This window comes from Phalacrocorax carbo, chromosome 13 (assembly GCF_963921805.1).
Source record: "Phalacrocorax carbo chromosome 13, bPhaCar2.1, whole genome shotgun sequence".
NCBI lineage: Eukaryota > Metazoa > Chordata > Aves > Suliformes > Phalacrocoracidae > Phalacrocorax > Phalacrocorax carbo.
In genome coordinates, this window is record NC_087525.1 from 1,723,808 (window position 1) to 1,747,268 (window position 23,461).

The window sequence follows — 23,461 nt, forward strand, 5'->3', positions numbered from 1 at the left end:
TGTTCCGCAGGATAAAATGTCACTATTTTACCTTCAAACTCTGCTTATCCCTGGACCTTGCTTGTTTTAACACTATTTTTTACTAATGGTTTTATCATCTCAACTTTTCTGGGGTGTTTGGTAAGGATGCTTGATGTTGCAACTGAAACACACCCGCTACTCCTGAAAGGATTTGAAAATCTCCTTGGCTCCTGGTGAGGAGCTCAGCGGTATCTGAAATGGCTGGTTATTTTACTGATTTCTATAGTGACTGTTGCCTTGGCAGCAAAGGTTCTCACTTAGAGAATAAAAGCACGGTACAAACATGAGGAAGGCATAATTTGATTTGGGAAGACCTAGGTTTTCTTTGGTTGGGTTTCAAAGTGCTTTAGAAGGAGATTGGAGTTGAATGAACTGGTTTTGGGGGTCTCTTTTTTGCTGTTTTAGGTGGATGTGGTTTTGTCTCATCAGTGTTAACTGTGAGACGTAATGCTTTTTGCTTGCAAGTTTAGAGGTAATAGGGAATGGCGTGTTAACCTGTAAGCCAGCTCTGTGATTGTGGAGGGGAGGTTACTGCTCCGTGGACCCTGCAGCCACCCCAGACAAAGTCTCATGCTGCCTGCCCAGGGGATGCTCAGTGATGAGCCCATGGACTTTGAAACAAAATCTGAAACAGTGATGTCCAACATGAGTGCTTACTTATCCTCCAAGCAGACTTAGAGACAGAAAACTGCAGTGTGTTCTGCACCTTGGCCACCAAGTCAAGTGTGGAGGTGTAGCCAGGTTATGATTTTATTGCAGATTATCTTGTCCTTTAACAAAAAAGGTGGATGCTCCCGTGTTTGGTCTTTATGCCCAACTGCATTTCTGCAAAGTGATGCAAAAGAGAACAGATTTTGATATGCAGTGCGCTCTCAAATATTTGTTTGACCCACTGGGGTGGCCATGGTCATGGAATTACAACCCTCATATGGCCAGACTGAAGTGGTGACAGGAAACACTCCCTGTCGGGAAAGTGGAAAAGGTTCTGAAAGTTTTGAGTTAGAACTTTAATGTTTTCTGGGAACAGGGGAAAAAAGGTCATGTAAACATGAGGAAGTGGGGACTGGAGCCCTGGCTGAAGTTACTTCATACTGCTCAGTCCTGTGGTATGGGTGTTTTGAGATACCAGTTTTACGTGGCATCATTATCATAGTGCAATTGGTATGATAATGGTAATCACATTGTTATTTATAATTCATTGTCAGATACAGGTTCCTTAATGAAGCACATCTGCGGATGGAAGGAGCATTTTAGTTTTCTGGCCCAGGCTAACAACCCATATCAGAGCTGGGAAGGCTTGGGTATGTGCCCGTCCCCCTGCCTGTCCCCATGCCTTGCGGCGGGGCACTGGGACCAAGCTAATCCAGTGGATGTGGCCCAGCAGTAGCTGATGCTTATACCCACCTTGTGTCTTCAGCTTTTGTGGACAGGAGAAGACCTTTTGTGGAAGCAAGGGGGCCAGCGAGGGCTTGTTAATCTCCCATATCATTTCTGTGAACCTCACCCAATCAAGCTTTCATGAACACACACTAGAAAACGATGTATTTTTAATGTGACAAGCTGGAAGGTGTTAGTAAAGAAGCTTTTTTTGCCAACTCCTCCCCCATTAGACAGGCTGTGAAATGGAGGTTTGAATAACAGGTGTTTGTTAGAAATTTTAGTCGGTTGTCCTCGTCATAACTCTCAATGAAAACAACTCCACGGCCTGTGTCCTTGGCAGAGTATTACCTTTCCTCTAAGCCCTCCTTCCATGAGTATCAGTTACTCTGCTTTTACAAAAGATGCTTGGTAGTGATTTACACACTGGTGGTGTGACAGCAGTGGGCTGGGATTGCGCTTGGCCAGCACTGTGCTTGTGCTCCCAGAAATGTCATCCGTGAGGACTGAAGCTTTCTGCTCAGTAGCTTCTTGCTTCTTGGTGAACCGCATGCATCGTTGTCCATCCATCCACAGAGGATGAGATGGGGCGAAAGTGTGTGCCTCTGTGTGTGAGGTGGGATTTCTCATTTTTAAAACCAACAAAGACTCCTAGGAGATATATTTTATATTCCATAAAGACACAAAAATTGAAGTCAAGCAGTCTTTATTCTTCTGTATGGTACTTTTAATAGCATGATGGTGAGTTTAAGGCATGAGCAAGTTTTGGAACTGATTGTAGTTTTTAGCCATATTGCCAAACCCTGCAGTTTCACTGCAAGATACGCACATTTGTTATTTCTCATAACACTGCCAGGCCAGGTATCATGGCATTACACAAGAGCATATTGAGACTCTTGTGCCAGTATCATAGTATTTGCAGCTGGCAACAGATGTTTGTTCTTTTAGGCTCCACACAGAGCTCATCTTAAAACCTACTAGCTTAGCCACAGCAGGAGGAGATGTATGTGCATGGTAAGGAAGGAGATAAAATTTGAACGTTGACTATGGGCTCCTGAAGAGTGGTGAATGCAGTCCTTTGCACTGTGTTTTTGGGATCCTGAATCCTTAAGCATGCAGGAGGCCTGAGGTATGTTGTCAGGGGCTGGACAGAAAGGCTGGTGTGTCAGGAGGATAATGGTTAAAGGTCCACTTTCCTCCTTTCCGAGTGGTTTGGGAAACTGTGACTCAGTCACTCCAGTATTTAAAATTGAAAAGGTTTAATATTGCCCCACGTCAAGGTGTACACAAAGTGCTCCGACAATCCCAAGTCCATGCTGAATTTGTAAAGCAAAACTTGGAGAGGCAGCCAATGTTAAATGGCATGGGAAAATGAGGTCCTGCTGGAGACTAAGAGCCTCAGCATCGTAACAGGATTAAAAAATAAATAACTTGGGCTTTATCAAGATTGTAAGGCACTACCCTTGGAAAGGGCAAGCCCGTAGGGAAGTCTGTTAGTTTTGAATTTGACGCTGTGCAGTTTCTGGTGCTGCAACTCATGGATTTCAACCTGAGTTTCAACCCTAGGACAAGTGTAAAAGCATGCATTGGGTTTTCCTTCACGTAGACACAGATTCCCCGAGTTGTGAATTACTGGTGCATCGCTTCAGACTGAAATATTGTGGACATCAAAAGGTGATGGCGTTTCCATCTCCTTGGTCTGCAGTGAGCAAGTCGAGCCACAAGCATTAGTAAGCGAGGTAGCCCAAGGCTGACGCCACCCTTAATGCGCAGACTGAGGCCAGATGGGCAGCTCGAGGCAAAACATCTTCCCATAACTGCTGGTGAGGCCAACTCCCCCCAGTGTGGAGTAAGGATGCAGGATTCATGCTTGAGCCTTGTGCTGCTGGCTGGTGCCAGACCCAGGATTTGAGGTGCCCTGTGGTAACGTGACTACAGCACAGACCAGCGTGGTCGAGAGCCAAGCCACTCTCCTTCAGTCAAGTCTTGCAGGAGTTTCTAATATGGGTTAAGGTGCATAATTCAATCCATCTGTTTTTCTCCGTGTTCAGAGCTGTGTAACTAAATAACAAATTGCTAAACACAACTTGAATAATGAAGCGATCCGTGGCTAAAAGCCTTCCTCAGTATGTATAATCCCACTGAAAAAAAAGAAAGAAAACAGAGCTGGAACCTCTCTTCTGCTCCTTTAAAACAGTGCGGGTATTCTCAAGGGAGAATATTCATCTTCATCCCTGTTTGTTCCACGTATTTAAATACGTGTATGTGCATGGCGTGCCCAGCCAGTGGGAGCTGGTGTATGCAAAGTACTGCCAGTCCTGCGTCCACAGCTTTTTCTCTTCTCAATCACCAGGCCTGGTTCATTCCATGGAGAAACAGATTAAAACCTGCACCTTGTGTTTCTTGCGCAGTTTAGAGGTAACAGGTCAGAAAAATATATTTTTGTGCAGCCAGGTCATGTTTTACATAGGAGTATAGTTCTGTATCTGTTTTGTACCACTTCTGCTCAAATCATGCCAGTAGTGTAGATTATTTTGGTTTCCCTCAGTGGCAACTTTGCTCCCTGCAATGAAGCTCAAACATCTGGTAGCTTGTAAGAGGCTGAAAATATTCCTTAAGCTGATGAAGGCATGATATGACTTTTGAAAATGTGAAGTGTTTTTTCCCCTTGCTGTTACTTGAAGGTGACTTTGCATTTATGATGCTGCAGCTTCCTGCAGGAGAGCCTTGGTCTGTGGGATGGCAGGCTGGAGACAGGGCGTCTAACTATTTTCCTCTCTTTGCTCTGGGGAGGAACATTTTTTGTTTGTTTGTTGAATAAACATCTCAAACCTAGGAATTTACTGGTGGTGTTCACTGCCATGTGCTCACTGCCTCATGCTGAGGATTTTGCTGATGTCTCAAAAGTGCAGAAGGAAGCTCCAGCAAGTAACATCTGTTTTCCTGTGATTTTTGTATTGGAAGTGATCAGCTTTTTGAAGCTTTCTAAGCTATTTTTGTAATTAATTATGGGCAGAAGTTTCTTGCCTAGTTCCTTTTTTTTTTAAAAGCTTCACTGTCATTTTTCTACTGGTTCCTTTTTCAGTTGATGACATTTCTTTGAATTGTAGCAGTATACCATTGAAACCGTAAAATTTGCCTTGAAGAGCTGCTAAACATGTGCTAGAGTCCTGCAAATCTGAATGCTTCGGTTAATTTTCATGCTAACCTGTTGGAGCATTGATTTTCCTGCAGGTGCTTTGGCCTAGAGAGTATAACCTTGTTTATCTACTGGGTTTTTTTTGTGTTGCTGACCTGTAGAAAAGCATTTTTTGTGGTATACTAGCTATTTTTGCCTTGCAGAACAGAAACCAGGCTTTCTATTCAGTAACTAGGTGCAACACATTGCATTAAGATACCAGCCTATAAGGGGGAGAGGAGGTTTGTGACATGAATAACATTTGCCCTGTAGATCATTAAATCAATCAGTATTATGATTTTAAGAGGAGTTTGGGTACTGGTTATGGACCAGAGCTGCATAGTAATAGAAAATAATATAACAAATACAGAACAGGAAGGAGCCCTTCCCACAGCTGCAAAGTGGCGTTTACAATACAAAACTGTTAAAGGTCTTGAGCAATCAGTAGCAAGCTCAGAAAGGACAGTGATGTGTGTACAAAGCTAAAGCTCCAATCAGTCAGTCTTTTCCATGCTAGAGTCTAGCTGTTCTTTTGCAGTAACGTGAATTGCAAGCTATTGGTAAATGCTGTCCTAATGACTGGATTTGGGTTTTTCTTCTCTCCAGGGAGAAGAATGCCAACACGAATATGAAGTGAGCTGTTTCCTATGCTTGCCACGGCGCCTGGATCCTCCTGTTGGATGGTTGGAAATGGGGACTTGCCTCTTGCCGAACTGCTTCCTTGGACAAGATGAAGCCAAGGAGAAGCTTTCTGACGCACTGGAGTCACAGTGACTGCTGCCCAATTTAAAATCAATGTCAGACTGTGCCCCGACTGCCTGGTGCAATGAAAGAAGTGGTGTTGTGGTCACCCGAGGAGGTGACGAATTGGCTAACGGAAAATGCTGTGCCGGAGTATTGTGAGCCGTTGAAGAACTTCACCGGGCAGGATTTGATCAACCTCACGGAGGAGGATTTTAAGAAGACACCTCTCTCCCGGGTGTCTTCCGATAGTGGACAGCGGCTATTGCATATGATTGAAACTCTAAAAATGGCTCACCACATCGAGGCTCACAAAAACGGGCATATCAATGGGCACATCCGTGTCAGTGTGAGCAACACCACACACGAGAATGGCTTTAGCAGTAAAATGAAGCTGAACGGGATGCCAAATGGGTATAAGAAGGAGATGATACAGATCCCCATGCCAGAGCCAGAGCGCTCACAGTATCCTATGGAATGGGGCAAGACTTTCCTGGCTTTTATTTACGCACTTTTTTGTTTCATCTTTACCACAGTGACTATCTCAGTCGTTCATGAACGAGTGCCTCCCAAGGAGGTGCAGCCTCCCCTACCAGATGCATTTTTTGATCGCTTTGATCGGGTGCAATGGGCTTTTTCTATTTGTGAAATCAACGGCATGATCCTTGTAGGACTGTGGCTTGTTCAGTGGCTGCTCTTAAAATACAAGTAAGTAAAACCTTTTGAAAACCAAGTGCTAGGGTGTATTTCTGACCGCTTTTGGAGGTCAATACTGCTTTACATCCAAGTAAAATGAAGCTGTATGTGATCCTCCTCATTTGAGTTTCCCAAACCGAAATGGGTATCATGCCATAAGCACGCTGCAGGTTGTGTAGGCTGCTTGTGCAAAAGGGAGAAGTTCAGTCCAACTGCTACCTAAGAAGCAAAGAAATAGGCCTGGTCTTGTTTGCCTGCACAATTAAATGGAGCCCTTTTCACATGTGAAAAGCCAAGAAGCAAGTGTAATAATGTTCTTAACTCAGTTGACTGTCTTGTCTGTTTAGAGCACAGCTCACACTGTTGTGAATACAGACGTGAACCAACAGGGGATCGATTTAGTGTCAAAGTACAAGTTTGCCTGATGAGAGGACCTACCCTAAGCTTATGATACTCTTGGACAAAACCAACAGGCAGTGGTTTAGTCCATGCACCTAAACAGTGCTGCGTGGAAAAGTGTTGAAGTATGTTTCCCACATTAGGTGGGACAGGTAATGTCAAACACAAAGTATGTCAAAAGCTAATCATAAAATATGCAAAAGCATAGCTGTGCAATGAATTTGCAAGGTCTCAGTGGCTGTCTGCCTCCTTGCTTATACTGGTCAGAACTGCAAGGGTGGATTTGCCTGCCGATGGAAGTAGCCTACCACTTACCCTCTACAGAGTGCATGCAGATGCTTAATTCAGGGTATTTATACTGCCGTAAATCCATACCTTGGGCTGCCTTACCACAAGTGTCTGATACAAACCCTTGTGCTGCCATGGCTGTGAATGAGGTGTTCGAAGTCAAGTGGCTTTAAGCAGTATGAGGCAGCATATCACCTCTCCTTTCAAAAACCAGGCACAAACATGTCCCCGCAGCTGCCCAGCCCAAAGGGGGTCTCCTCTTCTCTCCTAGTACAACTTCTCATTCTTTACCTGTTCACTGGCTTTCTTTTGACTCCTGTGTAGGAAACTGAGGAAGGAATGCAATTTGGGCCCCACCGTGTGAAATACAGGATCATTTGGTTCACAGGACTTTGTAATGAACTTTGTAATGAATTAGAGTTCCCTTTTTAAAAGTAGTAAAACCAGAAGTCAATTAATCCCTTGCCCTTATAATGGAGAAGAACATTAAAACTTATATTTAAGGTTGTGGTTCGCCAGCTTCATAAGGCACAGGCAGCTTGAAAAAAGGATTGCTAAGCTGGGGCAGGATACCCCTGTGCAACACAGCTATGGATTTCTGTAGGAACGTGACAAACATTTAAGCAAGACTGAGGTCATGGTTTATTAATCTTTTCTGCTGCTTTACGCTACTTAATGTATTTTATCAGGTGAAATTTTAAAACCGTTGTACACTTTTACAGAGGCGGCGTTCCTTAAAGGAAAGTTTTTACAATGGTTGATTTATTGTTATTATAGGACTATAAAAAAACTGTGCAATTGTGTGGGGGTTAGTTTTGGGTTTTTTGGTGGTTGTTTTTTTGGTTTGGTTTTTTTTTGTTTTAATGTGCACATATGTACAGGAGAAAAGATTTACCCTGACTTGATCTCTTGTTTTGTTTTTGGCTGTAAGCTTTAGTATCACTCTTTTGTTGGTAGCTGCAGTGCTACCAGCTGTACTCCAGCTCCTTTCCCAACTGCTCCAGCTGCCTGTGGTGAACATCAGGGACCATTAACTGTCTTGGGGTCTCTGAGCATAAATGTTGTTCAAAACCAAGGGAAGCATCTAGCGAAGGTGACGTGGGATTGCTCTCAAGAATGGGGTGTCAGGTCAATAGGGCAATATGAGGGATCAAACACCCTGTGATGGAGCTGAGCATGGTCTTTAGATTAAGAACAGCAGAATTCATAAGGTCCGTAGAGATTTCAAAGCAGTGAGGGATGGGTTGGCTCGATGATAAAATATGTTGGTATTGTTGATAGATGTGAAGATTCCATCCCGTCCCCACCCTGTCCCCATTTGATTTGATGTTCTCGTTTTTACTTGCTGTAGAAGGGCTCTTTCTGGTGTTACAGGAGGATGTCAGGGAGTCGCAGAGCTTGCCATTCCCAGTATCAGTCCTGGAATAGCTGGTCAGTGTATTGGTCATGTAATGCTTTGGTGCCAAAAGTCATCTTTTATGTCAATGAGCAGAGGTACTGCAGTCCGAGAGGCCCAAGCTGTCAGCAAGCAGCAGAAAGGGAAGAATGGGAGAGGTGCTCATGGGAACAGGAGCCCAGTGAGGTGTCTTTATCTGGAGGACCTCATTCTTGTGGCTTTGGATGGTGAACCACTAAGTACTATAAAAAGAGCTGAATCGCTTTTGTGGCATGGGTTATCACCTCCCTTTGAAACTTAATTAAAGAATAAAGTGAGGGAATTAAGCCAGCTAGACCTTCCTCACTTCTCTGACATCCGGTGGTGTCAGGGATAGCCATTGCCACACTCCATTTGAGATTGGAAGATAAGACGTGAAGCCAGGTGATTGCTGGGCAAGACGAGACCTGGTTCCTCGCCTACTCAGATGAGACACATTCACAGATGTCTCCAGTGCAAGCTCAGGGTCACCGGTGAACCAGCAGCATTCACCATTCACTGGTAAACCCACAAGCTGAATTGCAGCCTGTGTTTGGGTTGAACCTATGACCGAAGGAGGCAGCGTCATAGTTTCAGACTTCTTGAAACACTTTTCTTTGCCAAGCAGTGAAATTCCTATTGCTTATCCTACCAGATCCATTATTTGCCAATAACCTGATTTCATCCAAGCTGAGCCTGCTGTTCTCCCAAGCAATGAAGGACAACAGAGGTGTGTCGTTCATGATACTGGCCACTCAGGTCTTCCATGTTTAATCCAGGCATTATTCAATTATGATGTTGAATAGGACCTACGTGTCTTCTTTGGACTGCAAAGTTGGGGCCAAAATGGAAGAGGGTGTCAGGTGTGTCTGTCCAGCTAACCACAATGAAGGGTTTCCCCTGGTCCCTTTACTGCTTTCTTGACTGAAAATTAATTTTACCCTCAGGTAGAGACTGGAGTTTCTGGCTGGCTTCGGGGCAAGGCACTGGATATGATGTGAGGAAATCAGCAACAGCTTTCTTTGAACATCCATGCAGAATACTGCCCATGGCATTGGGTTGGGTTGGTTTCTCACCAGAAAGTGGGAGCAGAGCGGGTGTGCAGGGCTTGGCTGGGGATTTGGGCCGCCCAGGCCTGTTTCCGCAGACACCACGGGGAGTTTGAGGAGTCCAGGCGAGCTGCCCAGGCAGAATTAATTTCTCTGGGAAGCATTCCTGGATGTTTCGGGAGAAGTACAATACTGGGTTTTGGCTGTGCTTGGCATCTGATTCAGCCTGTGCACTCTTGGGATTGAAAAAGCAACATGCAGGCTACCCACATTAGGTAAAGTCTGGATTTGTAATAATAGTTGTCTTGGCCAGGAATAAGCTTAGAGGTTGTACTTAGCTGGCTCAGAAAATATAAGGTTTTTTACTTTTTATATTACAGTACAGAGCACTTTGACACAGATTTTCCTAAGCTAAAATATTCTAAATCCAGCTAAAGCAAGTTTGTTTGTGGGTAATTTTAATTTACGAAAAAAACCCAACAATTCAGTGCTTGATAAAACACTGCCACTTCTTCGGTCTCTTGAAATACAGTGCTCATCAGTCTTTAATCCCCAACCCCCCTATTTGTCCTTACACCAGGTTATAAAGAAAAGCAAGTTCATGTCTGGCTATAAAAGCGAGGCACAAGTGTGATATCTTTACTGGATCACCCTTCCAAAAGAAAAATTCCCCATACGAAACAGAGGAAAACCACAGTCCCAATGGCATGGTGCCTCCCACTCTTAAATTTCAGTCCATGGAGCTACATTAATAAGTATAATTTTTAACTTGCAGCTCTGTCCGTGTTTACACCAGGAGGGGGAAGAAAAAAATGAAATACTATGTTTCAGTAGCTATAAGCACTCGAGTGCAAAATGCATTTACACTGTAATAGTTGAAGCTTTTCTGATAAATTAAGACACTCAAGTTGTTATTGATCTGGCACTGCAAAGTCATACTCCTCTGAGAGTGGAGCACTACAGTTTAATAACTCTGTCAAAAGCTATTAAAATTAAAAAAGATGGCCAATTTTGAGTTTCGAAAGAGATTGGCTTGATATAATTAATTTTTTTTAAAAAAGTGAATTCTTCAAAATAGCAACAAATGAATGCCAGAACTTGCAGCTTGTGTTGTAACCCTGGTATTCCCCAAATGATGATAACTGTAAATAACAACGAATGAAAGTCAGCAAAAACCAACAGGGTCCGTAACCAGCAGGACGCAGAATTGATGTGGTTAAAGTCACTGCTGTAACTGAATGTGCCCTTGATTTTTGTAACACTGGCAGCGATTTCACTTTGCTGAACTCTGTGCGAGCTCAGAGAGGGGTTGCTCCTGTCCTGATGGATGTGCCAGAAAGGGCTTAATTGTCATAGCTCTCTCCTTGTGATTCTATTAGCTGGTATGTAGCAGGGAAGCTCAACGGGCCAGTTTTGGGGCTGACTGTCACTCCTGAGTTGAAGCTGCAGCCCTTTACCCTGTGGGCTCTTGCTGGCTGTGCAGAACGGCATCACGGTACCCCAGAAGTGCATCTGCCCTCTCGGTGTACGTTGGCAACTTGCTGGCAGCCCTCAATGAATAAATGTCTTTGCAGCTATAGCTGCTTGCCTTGAGAGGGGCTTCCCATGAAAAGACCCTGACCTGTAGGCAACGCAACTTTAAATTTGTATTTTGGAGTTTTTTTTGCTGATGGGAATTGCTTCCTCTTTAATGCTGCTCAGGAAAGACGTGTTTTCACTCATTTGGGTCATACAAGCTATTTCTTCTCAAGCAGCCCTTTGTAATTACTAAATGTGTGTGTGTCAGTCAAAATACACTAACTTCTTTTCATCTTATAATGAAAATATTCTAACTTTATCCTCTTCCTTTAACAGAAAATTAGTGACCGCTCAAAGCGAACGGAGGGGTGCAGGGCATGAAATCCTTTTTAATGTCTTCAGCACTAAATCTGCACAGCTTTTGTGTTCTCATCCTTATATATTTCCTGTAATCACCTTCATGGGTAATGTTAGTTGAATTGCTCTTGTGTTTCTGACCTGCAAAGCATGGGAGTATTTGTGAAGTAATTCAGTATTCTCAGGTGTAAGCTGATACTGTCACAAGTTTCAAAAGCGTCAAGAAGAGAACAATTGGCAGTTTATTTTATTTACCTTTGCACGTTTTGTTTGCATTGAGTGACCTCTTTTTTCTGTCTTTCTTCTAGGTCTATAATTAGCAGAAGATTTTTCTGTATAGTTGGCACACTATACCTGTATCGGTGTATTACAATGTATGTGACTACACTCCCAGTACCTGGCATGCATTTCAAGTGTTCTCCAAAGGTAAGCTTCTTCAGGCTGCCTTTCCATATTTTAATCTGTGTGTTTTCCCCTTGTCCTGCTGTTAGCAAAACTGTGAGCAACACTTCCTTAGTAATTGTTACTAATTTGGAAAGACCAGTTTGGCATGGTGGGGGCGTCCTTCTGCAGATCATCGGCTTCCCTCTCAGTGAAGGTGTTGACAGTTGCTTTGGGGCAGTGCAGGCATTCCCACCCTTTTCGAAGCACTAATCTATGTAATTTCTGTAGCATTTTCAACTAATTTGCATTATCAGTATTTCTCTGTCTCCACCAAAGCAGCTGAAAGTGTGCAACCTGCGGAGGTGCCATGTGTGACTCATTTATTTCTAAACGCTTCAGTGTGTCAAATCCAAGTATGATTTGTGTTTGAAAACAGCCCAAAGAGATTTTTCTAAGGCTGGTGAAACTCTGTCTCCTTTGCAGCCATTTGTCCCTGCATATATTTTTGTAACTATGCTAGCACAAGGACTTGCCACCTCCTCCCCAATCTAGCACTGACTCCTGTTTGTTGTGCCGAGGATTTAAATGGGCTTGCGGAAGCCGTGGCTGAAACCAAGCTACTGAGACAGAGGTGCTTAGGCAAGACCCTTGTAGGCAGCCTTGAAGGATAAGTCACGGGCTCAGGGTAGAGATGGGACAGGGGTGGTGGTGTTGCATCCATCTCATATCACACAAGCGTTGGCGTGGTCCTTTCTGCAGTGTGCTGTTTGTGGTAGGGAAGTGCAGTCTAACACAGATCGGATGTCTACGGTAGGGAGCAAGGTGCATATATTAGACACAAGTGCTCTTCCTCCATAGCGGTTCTTCACCGTGCCCTTCCTGGGGTTGTTTGTGCTGTCGCTTGATTTAAGTAGGAGAAAGTAGGGGGAAAAAAGTAATTTCTGTGAAATATCTACTGTGTGCACATTTCAACAGCTTTGTGTGCACAGCCATAAGTTAGGTGACAGGCAGTAAAATCCTGATTCAACTTGGTACACGTGCTGTCGCTGTTTCAGTGATGACTGCTGGTACGTACAAACAAAGCTGAAACGCTTCAGTTCCTTGGGGAAATAAAACCAACGAATGTACTGCACTGGTTGTTTGACAAGGCAGAGCGTTTGCCAAGCCACACGTGGCTTTTTGAGGGACCAAGGTCTTTTGTAAAGATAAGTGAGCGGGAGAAGAGTCAATGTTGTATTTGATCAGTCAGACATTATGAAATGTAAAAAGAAAGAGCACAGGTATTTATGGGCTGAAGCGTGCAGATCTACCTTTTTTGGAAATTTATAGCATTGTCGAGTCTGTCTTGTTACTCAGGTGAAGTCAAGCCTATATTGTGCTCTTCTGCTGCCTGGATAAGACTGAGGATTAGCTGGGCTTTCTTGAAAGCTATAAATATACCGGTGGGAAAAGAATAACCTCTCAACACCTTATTGAATTATATATGATTGTGAAGAGTGGGCTTTGGGGAGCATCTTGATGTTTTGTAAGGAACTGCTAGCAGGAAATGTTTAATTGCTGGAAAGACCCTTTTAAAATCTGTCTGAAATTAATAATTTCCACTTCTTAAAAGCAAGACCGAGCTTTAAAATAAAAGAAAAACATGCCTGTAATGGCCAGCCAGGGGGATCTGTGTTTCCTTCTAAATGTTACCATAGATTTTAAAACTTCATAAAATTAGGTAAGGGTACAGCACACATGTAGTTGCATGCATTGATCCATTAGTCCTGCTCCTTTGATCTCAGATGGTTACTACTTCCCGTTGGGTCCTGGAGGTGCTCAGCACATCCTGGTTGTGCTTGTCCCATAGCATGTGTTTTCTTTGTGGATTTGTTCAACATTTGGGCTTGTTTTAGAGCTGAGAGCAGCAAAAGCAAAGTCTTGGGACAGTGCTGTCTGCCTTTTGGTCACCTGGGAGGAGGGAGAGGGGCACCCTCTCTGGAAGGACTTGGTTTGCTTCGATTTGGCTTTCCTAAGGCAAACTGAAGTTTTTTCAGAAATACCCTCTGAGCCAATGTCGTGGGTGGGAGGTGGGTCAGAGCAAATCCATCAGGTGTGGAGGAATGTCCCTGTTGCTTGTGTGGATTGTGTGAATGAAAACCAGCGCAGAATTTTGGCACCGTCTCTGACAAACATCATATATGTTTCTTTTGAAATGTGAAGTGGAAAGAAACAATTCTGAAGACTTTCCAAGGTGGGGCGGTGGGAGGCCTTAGAGCCTGGAGTGAGATACTCTCCTGTGCATTGAATCTGGGTTTTGGCAGCTGGACATGCAGCTTTGGCAGTTCATCCTGTTTTCTGTTGGATTATCATCTGTAGGGCCTGCGCTGTTACGAACAAGATGAATTAAATTAAGCTTGGTTTGGAGTGCGTGGCCTCTTGAACAGAAGGGAAAACAGATGTTTATAGAACATGACATAATTCTTGCTATAGCTGGAAATATTTTTAATTCCTTTTTATTGGTGTAGCTGGATTTTTGAGACTGTATTACAGAAGTTGTAGGTTTTCCAAGGGCCATTATTCTGAATCTCACATATATATATATGTGAGGTTCATATATACGTATATATATGCCCATTGTGTATCCCAATGCAAGAATATAATGAATAAAGAGAGATCTGAACCCATAAGCTCTGCTTGAAGATTCCCACTAAAAATCATTTTCCTCCACAGCCACAAATATGAGCAAAGGCTACCGACACCACCTGGGAGAAAGATTGCGCCTTTACATGGTAGCAGCAATAAGTACTTATAAATAACATAGACAACAATTTTTGCTCACCTTCTTGTTTTACCATAAATGTAGCACTCTGGGTGTAGCCGCTAACAGTTTAACTACTTTTGGACCAGTTTTTTGCTTGGGTATTATACTGAGATATGCCATGTTTTTCATTGCAACTGGAAGTGACCTGGTGTAAAGGGGTTTTGTGCACATATATACATACACAAATATGTGTGTAAATAAAATTGCCTTTTTCTGTGCCTTTTCAATTTATATTGTGAGCATAGGAAAAAACAGTAGTCCTTTGGGATATTGTATTTGTAGGAAAATTGTAGTAATTTCCTTGATTCTTCATACATTGGATACTTCAAATAAAGTATTATTTTAGACGAATGGATGGAGGTGCATACGGCCTGTGCTCACATGAACACTAGCTATAATAGATGCAAAGCATCAATACAAAAAATAAACTCGTGTCTCATTTCCAGTCTTTTTCCCCTCTAGAAATGTGCTTCTAGCTTTTGGAAAAGGCTGTGGATTTACTGATTGATGTTGTGTATCAAAGCAAAAAGAGAGAATAACCGAAAGGCAAAGTTGCTGGCTAACACCATTGCTTTAAACTCTGAAAGGTTAGTACTGACGTTTTACTGTCCTTTTGTGTGTTACTCTTCCACCAGCTTTTTGGAGACTGGGAATCTCATCTGCGAAGGATAATGAAATTGATTGCTGGCGGAGGATTGTCCATCACAGGATCCCACAACATGTGCGGCGACTATCTGTACAGCGGTCACACCGTCATATTAACTCTTACATACTTATTTATCAAAGAGTGTAAGTTTGTTACTGTTCATGTGGAATTTCCTGTTGTATAATTCCTTGCTAATTGAAGAATTATTGTTGTGTTGATTGGTAAATACAATTAAAGTAAAAATGCACGCTTTTTCAATTAAATAAAAATGATAGAACTTCAAAGACATAGGGCTTACTGAAAAAGAAAACTTTGGAGATAAAACACTTTACTATGTAGATGTCTGAACTAAGCATTTTATTTTTAAAAAAATTTTGTTTAGAATATAATTGAAACCTTCAGTGCATCCTGCCTGATGAATGGTATTTGAACTATGTGTCTCCTAGGCTAGAGAGAAATATATGCCGTGGTAAATGCAAGGTTGCTCAATTTGCAAGAATTGGGCCGTAATGTATGCATTTATCATTTATCAAAGGCAAGAGGAATGGCTTGCCATCTATGTAGAATCCATATTGAAATACAAATCAGTTCATTTTACTGACCAGGGTATATTATATCATTATGTATTAGGTCTGTTTTGCAAAGATTTCATGGCCTGTTTTCCAAGGATCCGACTACCCAAGTACAATTTTAAGTTACACCTTAAGAGAACGATACTTATTTTGTGATCTCAGCACTCCTGCTCTTCATCTTAATGCAGGCATCGCACTACCCACCCAGGATTACAGTCCACCTCCTCTGCTAATTTCAGCAATAGCCTTGTGCGCTGATAACGTTATGCTTTGAAATAATCGCTGCTTGTGCTTCTTTTCCAGATTCCCCACGGCGACTCTGGTGGTATCACTGGCTTTGCTGGGCGCTCAGCATGGTTGGAATGTTCTGTATCCTCCTTGCTCATGACCACTACACTGTGGACGTGGTGGTGGCTTACTACATCACTACAAGACTTTTCTGGTGGTATCACACAATGGCCAACCAGCAAGTGAGTTTCTCCCAGTCTTTGGATCTGCTTGCTGTAGCGTGGTTGTGGGTGAATATCCACACTGTGCCCTGAGCCTTTCTGCAGGAGTTAGAGTGGACTCACTCCTGTCTTGTGGAGCGTCCCTTTCTTCCCACCTCACACTGGGTTTGCAGGAAAGAGGTGTCATCGGTTGTGTTCATCTTGAGTCTTTGACTGCAAAAATATCTGAAGACCTACCTGCAGGCAGGCAGGCCTCTGCTTCTGCTGTGTAACCTCAGTTTTTGAAGTCCTCCCGAACTTGGGCCAGTTGACCAGTTTTGTGAGAGCAAAGCAAACCATTTAGTTGTGGTGGGGTTTTTTCCTTGGGGTTTGGGGTTTTGTTCTGTTGAAGCCAGCTGGGTTTTCTTTTTATTCTGTGGCTTGTGCCCTTCAGTTAGGCAACAGGTCTCTCTAAGAATAGCATGAGGCCTCACTAAAAATGAACCGGTTATTCAAAGTGTTTCCAAGCAGCAGTAAGTTACTCTGACCTAGGGATGTGTTTTCCTTTTGGAGGATAGTGCAGCAGAGAACAGGCTGTTCCTGTCCTAAGGCCCTTGTCTAGGAAGGCATGAAAAATGGAGTGATGAGGGAAATACTGAGAACAAGTTGCTGCTGCACAGCACCTAGTGAATTAAGACAACTTACTCTTAGGTCTGTAACAGCAAACTGGTGCCCAAATCTTTTCTGTGCATTGTGGAGAAAGATATTTTGCTTATCTGTTGCATATGACTCCAGTCAATTATGTTTAAGAAAGACCTAGTGCCATGATAGGAAATTGGTTAATATTTTGATGGTACAGATTTTTAGATCATATCAAGGTCTTCCATCGACCATGTCATGTTATTCCAATGGGTTTGATGGTACTTGAAGCAATACACCACAGTCAAGCCCTGTGGTATGTGTTTACCACCAGATGCCTAATTGCAAAGAATGCACTTTGATGTTCAGTCAGTTTGGGAACCACTGTGTTCAATAGCAATCTGTGCCCACGCTTTAACTCTTGTCACGCAGCACCAGACTGACTTCCACACTTTGAATTTGCTCTGGGGTTCTGTAAAAACAATGGTGCTGAGCGGCTGTGCTTCCAAGCTGGAAGCTACTGAAGTCAGGATTGCCCCGAGTGCTAATGAGGGCTTGCTTCAGAAAAGCCCTTTGCCTTACTCTATGGAAATGTTCCTGTTTTGCTGCATGACGTGTCTCAGAAGATGGCTCAACATTGCTTCCTTAGGCTTCTGAGATGTTGGGAAATGTTGATCCCTGGATCCTTACTTGAGCGCACATTTGTGTGCTAGTGTCTGCTGCTCCATGTGCAGAGGGCCGTGGCTTGTGTCTGACCTTAAAAGCAAAAACCCACTAGGGCTAAAATGAATCTATTTTACATGGGAGTTTATGATATGGCAAGAAAGGGTGGTATACAAGCCTTGTGCTTGCACTTTCCAGTAGGCTGATACAGTGCTTCGCTGCCCTGGACTGAAAACATGCAGCATGGTAGCTGGAAAACAAAATCCGTGCCTGCCCGCTCCTGTATCTCAGCTGCGGCTTGCTCGCGGCTAGGAGAGGCAAAAGGGTGGGTGGGGTGGTTTGAGAGCGTGCAGAGGGCAGGGACTGTCACCTCCTCCGGATGGGTTGGGACATGCCTTGCTCGTTGCTCTGTAGGCGCACAGCCAGGCTCCGAAGCAATTCTTGAGCTACGTGTAATTTCAGAGATACTTATGGAAACAGCTGTGCTTTGGGCTGGTTTTTATTTTTTTTTCATTCCCAAAGGAGAAGAGAGACAGATCGGTGCCATTAATTCTTTTCCTGTGGGACTATTGAACAGATGAGGTCTTGGAAGCAAGGGTTATCCTCACTTGGGAGCAACACGTGGTGTGCACAGGAAGGCTATGGAAAAGTAGCTTGGCTTCTCTTGATCTTTGTCCACGCAGATCCCGTTGGGAGGTGTTTCTAGGTATTGAGAGACTTTTGGAAGAAACTGTAAGCCAGACGCCACTGATGAACAGTAGCAAGTGACATGCAGTGAGGTTGTGCAAGTAAGTGACGCGCTTTTTTGTAATCCTCTTTTTTCTGATTATCTTTGTGCAGGTGCTAAAAGAAGCTTCCCAAACTAACCTCCTTGCAAGGGTCTGGTGGTACAAGCCCTTCCAGTACTTTGAAAAGAATGTCCAAGGAATTGTACCTCGCTCCTACCACTGGCCCTTCCCCAGGCCGGTGCTGCACCGGGGCAGGCAGGTGAAATACAGCCGCCTGGTGAATGACACATAACAGCGTGCCAACGGACAAAATGGGGAGACAGGACCGGCCCCAAGTGCTAAGAACTCTGTGTGAGAAGATGCCATAAAAAAACTGAACCGCTCCCTAACCCTTTCTTTTAACAGTTCCCTTGACTTAACCTATTCAGTTACCTGGTAAGCACTGTGATCTTTTTTTCTCTCCAAAGGATCTGCGTTGGACAACAATAAAGAAAATTTAACTTATCATGCACTGTTATACATTTCTTGTTAATAGATTTGGGATTTACATTTACCCATCACCATGTTCCTTTGTATATGATGTGACAGCATAAATGAAAGCTTTTATATCATAAGTTCTGGTCTTTCCAGTCACGTCTGGGAATAAAGCATATTATTTTCTTGGGAAAACATACTTTTCATATCTCTTGCCCCAAAGATTGGGCTGTAAGCCATTTTCTAGCAAATGACTCTATGAAGGTTTCTAAATACCTGCCTTGGGTAAAATCGAGAAATCTTTCTACCTGTTGCACCATGCTACGACTAAGTTGAGAGACACAGGAAGGTTTGGTAATCTTGATTTTGTAGAATCTGCAGTGACTGTGTCAAAAAGTGGAAAAAAAAAAAAAAGTTGTAAAGTGATTTTTCTAAGTATTTCCTAACTTTATTTTTCAAAATGTGTATGAAAATTTAAATTTAAAAAGATTTTTACATGTCAGAGAATAGAGAGTTAAAATTTAAAGAAAATGCTTCTTGGGAAAGAGAGATTTGTCTATGTTTCTAGTGCCTTTCTTGTCTTGATTGTATGGTCAGTAGGCAGTCTTAAATGTTTTTATTTAAAATAAAGTATTCCATGAAAACAGAATTATATATACTGTATAATTACTAATTTTTGCATTTATAGCTAAATTAAACTGGAAATTTACTTACAATGTTGAAATTGCCATGTGTAGGGGGAAAAAACCAAATAAAGGGTCTGATCTTGCTCACACATTGTGGGTAGGTCAATCTAAAAGGTATCACTTTATTGTATACTTGGTAGCTGTATTTTAAAAAGAAAAACAGCCATGAATTCCTGGTTTTTTTTAAAAAGAATTTTACAAATGATCACTGAGTGAACTACAAATGGTTTCTCCATCCCGTATTGAAATGTTGTTGGAAAACAACAAAGATAATCTATTTCTTTAAAATGTTTGTGCAGAAACTGCATGTAATTATAAGTTTCACTCCTACCATACATACTGTATGTTTGGGGAAGTATTCTATCCTAAACTTGCCAATGTGCAGAACAAAATAGATTTTTTTAAAGAATGAAGAAGAGAAAATATATATATAAATATATATATATCCATTCTGTATTTTACGTGAAGCAGAGTTATCTTCTGTAGGGTTTTTGTGTATTCACAAGGTGATATTTGTATTGTAAAACAACAATGGTGAAGGAAAATAAAAAGGCTTTTGAAAAATGTAGTTTCCTTTATCTTTTTAATATTAAGTTTAAATTAAGCTGGGTTTATTCTTCCAAACCTTGCCTTTAATTTTGTGTTATTGCACTGTAGGCCATCAAATTTGGACTGTATGGAAACTGCATTGATTTTGAATTACTGTTTGCATTGGGCAAAACAGTGCCTTATCTGAAATAAATGCTATGCAAATAGATTCTGATTGTCTGGGAGCAGGTGGGAGAAGCCTTCCTGGGAGCCATCACCAGGGCTTGAAAAATCTACCCCAAAACTGCTGGGACAGAGCGTGTTGCAGGGTAACCATTGGTGACCCCAGGATCTATCAGTCCTGTCACTTAAATTACAAAGAAAAAAAGGGGGGGTGGAATTTCTGTGAGTAAGTGGTGGTGAAAGTGTTACTTGGTTTTTCTTTTGGGTTTTTTTTTTGGGGGTGTCTTATCTCTACTTCTCTGCCCTGTTCTTCAGCCTCCGCCAAAAAGTTCCGTGAAGAATTGGTGGGGTGTTACTTCTGCTGCTTTGCCTTGCTGTTGCTTGGGATGCCCAGACAAGACTAACCTGTTTCTTTATCAGTTCTCTCTCTCCCTGGGAGGGAGGGGATTTCTTCACACCCCGTGCTTCTTGGCAAAACCCTTTGCCAAGAGCATTTGCAGAGCTGTCTGCGAATTTTAGGGGTCAGCTTTGCATGCTTTTACCTTCAATTCACGGTGTTATCTTCAAAACTATGTGGTTGAAAGTTGACTATTTTAAGAAAAGCAAGCCCTCCCTGAGACGATTGCTTGAGAGAATTCATGCTCCCAGATGTAAATGAATAAGTAGATTTTTCAAGACCTGGCATCACGCACATCAAAACCATTAACATAAGTAAATGTATGGATATATGCACATGACATTAAATGGAATCTGCTGAATTCTGCATTGTAGTGTCTGACTTACTGCATGGATCTTGCTAAACAGGGCAAGCAGGGCTGTGGAGCTCAGCAGCGTGGCATTGCTCTGGGTGCTGTTGTCTAGTCTGGATGAGAGAACCAAGGGAATAGGTATCGGGCAAAATTGTTGTGCATCAGTGTTAACTCCAGACTGTGGCACTTGTGCTGCCTTGTTCCTCTTGTTCTCTAAGTATCTGCTCAGCAGCACTGGCTTTTTGAGATGGGTGATGGCTTGTGATGGTGCTACGGCTGCAGGGGTCGGTGCGTGGAGTGCAAACGCGTTACGCTAGCAATTCCCAGCATCAAGCACTTCAGCTGCGTTTCCCCAAACCACTCAGGTATGGTACATCTACAGGGATTCTTCAGCCTTCACTTTCTGGAGAAGAGTAGCCAAGGGGTGATGGTGGTCTCCTGGAGACTTTGAACACCCACCCTTGCCTTTTGAACTTTGTATTTCTGGGGTGAGATCCTTGGGCAACTCCCAGGGACGTTCTGTTCCCAGTTAGAGGCTAAGTCTCCGTGTACGTTGTCTCCTTGCCCTGGGGCATTGGTGCGTGGGTGAACTGTGTGCATCTGCCTTGGGTAGCGAAGCTTGTGCTGCTTGGGTGCACGTAGACCTTTACCATTGCTGCCCATCAGAGATGTGAGCGCGGCAAACTCATGCCATTGTGGCGCAAGAAGTCAGTAAAAGAGCTGAAGTCTGGTGTTGTGCGGTCTTGGTCAAAGCAAGCAGAGCTAATGGCTCTTCCCACATTGTGCCAGTAAAACCATCTTCTCTTGACTTGTAACTGAACATTGAGTTGTTTAGTTTGAGGGCATCTGTAGGAGGGCGGACAGGAGCCTAGTCTGTGTGTGGAGGGGTAAAGAACATGTCCAGTGCAGACTCCAGGAGGCTGAAATTTGAAAGAGGGATCTCCACCAGAAAAGGCTGGAAAAGGACAGTTTAAGGTGAAGGACCTGGCAATTGTGTGAGTCCTTGACAAACTTAAACCAAGATCTTTGCCAGGAGGGTGGACTTCGATATTGCTGGGATCCATCTCAGTTTAGCTTTTAGTCCTTCCAGTTGGGGAAAGTTTTAAGACCCTTAAAATACAGGGATGGGAGGCTTTTGAGGAGCACAAGCCGAGCAAGGGCGATGATCCCTTTGCTTTTCTGTACTCTGAAAAGAGCAATTAACCACCATCAACCTCCCCCTTCCTGCTTTTATTCAGGGGGGCAGCTCAGTGTATTGCCCATTGGCTTATCCTCCTGGTGCTGGGCTATCAGAGTGCTCCCTAAAGACAAGCCACCACGAGTTCTTGTTTTGCAAGTTTTCCCATCCAATTCAGCAGATACTGGCAGCAAATATTTTCCAGGATTTATGGGTTCTTTTTGACTATTTCATAAGGACTCCCTCCACAGCCAGGTGACCAAAACAGAGATGAGCCCTTTGTGTCATGCCTCATGGTGTTCCCACGTGTCTCTCTGTAACCTGGCAGGAAGATACACCTTCCATGTAGAAAACGCGTTGATCTTCCAACACTGGTGCATCCTCTTAATGTTGTTTCTGCCACTGGTTATCTGTAGGCGTGGCCAGGAATGCTGGTGAGAACAAGGATTTGGGCATGACACCCATTCTGCAGCCTTGGTTAAAGCACATCTCTAAGCAAGGTCTGGGAGCAGGTGGGAATGCCCCAGCTTGACTGCAGATGGTTTTCAGCCGCGGCGTCTTGGCCCTGGTGGTTAGTCTCGGCTGGCAGATGGTTGGTGTGTGGGCATGGGCGGGCATAGAGCAGCACACCTTGTTCATTTTCTGCCCAATTTTTGCCCAGAAAAAGCCAGCAGGAATTAGCTTGGGAAGGATCTGCCTAATTATGCATTGTTGTATTTCAGTCTCCAGGCCCAGGGGGTGAGAAGGGTTTCCCAATCCTGTGCCGGAGCTCTTTTGCTTTGCACGTGATGCTTTCCCTGTGCTCTTCTGCGTCCCAGGTAAGTGCCGTGCCCGAGGGGCTGCTGCTGTGTGTGTGTGAGCAAAATATCCACTCCCTGGAATGATGCTGATAAATGCTGTTTTGGGTGCAAATGAAGATGGTGATGTCACCAAAGTGTTTGTGTTCCAACAAATGTTTCCAAATGCATCCAGATGCCTTGTGATCTTGTTGTAGGTTGGTGAAGGGGGAAAGGGGGAATGTGTTAGCTTGGGAGAACGTGCTTTGGCCAGGAGATGATGGGCTGAAGCCAAAATTGGCTACTGTAGGGTTTCTTCTGATGTCTCCTACACTCCTAAGCACTGAAAGTGCTGCCAGCTTAGACTTAGAAATCTCCTAGTCAATTTTCGTCTCAAAAGATTTCAGTCAAAACAAGGATGTCTCCCTTGACCACCCCCCCTCTGACAGAGATGATCCTCTAGCTAGTGCCATGGGTTCTGGCTGCTTTGGAGTTGGTCCCACCCCCTTTAACACAATGGGGGCGACTAGCTTGCAGCTGTCCCGCAGGGTACCTTCACCCCTGGAAGGGTCAAAGCAATTCATCCAAGCCCCATTTTTGCCCACATAATACTTTGACGCACCTCCCTCCCCAGGTTTTGCAGAGCAGCTGTAGAGCTGGAAGGTGTCTCCTTTGGACCTATTTATGATGCTTTGGGTGACTTTTGGCTGGCGTACTCCTTAACTCAACTAATAATTGCTTCTGCTCGGGCTGCACCGCTGGTTGTCTGCAGCCACGGCTCACGCCAATCACAGCACAGTGTTATCGTAACTGCTGATTTTAATTTTTCCCTGGAAAAAAGATACCAGACAAGTTATGTGAGCAACCCTTTGTTTTGGGTTAACTTTGGTTCATCTCGGCTTCTGCAGGTGGAGCAGGTCAGGCAGGATGAGTCTGAGCTTCGAGTCTCAGTGCAGAACAGGGATTTGCATTTGCCACCCAGCAGGG

General features: G+C 43.5%; 1 protein-coding gene across 10 annotated transcripts in view; it reads left to right on the top strand.

Annotated features, from left to right (window-relative positions):
* Positions 1–19,629, top strand: part of SGMS1 (sphingomyelin synthase 1) — a 97,444-nt gene extending 77,815 nt beyond the window's left edge. For all 10 annotated transcript variants that reach the window (XM_064464555.1, XM_064464563.1, XM_064464557.1 and 7 more), the window contains 5 exons: positions 5,183–6,025; positions 11,347–11,464; positions 14,861–15,014; positions 15,747–15,913; positions 18,014–19,629. In XM_064464555.1, the coding sequence (XP_064320625.1) occupies positions 5,403–6,025; positions 11,347–11,464; positions 14,861–15,014; positions 15,747–15,913; positions 18,014–18,193 (1,242 nt within the window). In that variant the 5' untranslated portion in view covers positions 5,183–5,402 and the 3' untranslated portion in view covers positions 18,194–19,629. The remainder of the gene's footprint in view (positions 1–5,182; positions 6,026–11,346; positions 11,465–14,860; positions 15,015–15,746; positions 15,914–18,013) is intronic.
* Positions 19,630–23,461: the final 3,832 nt, after the last annotated feature.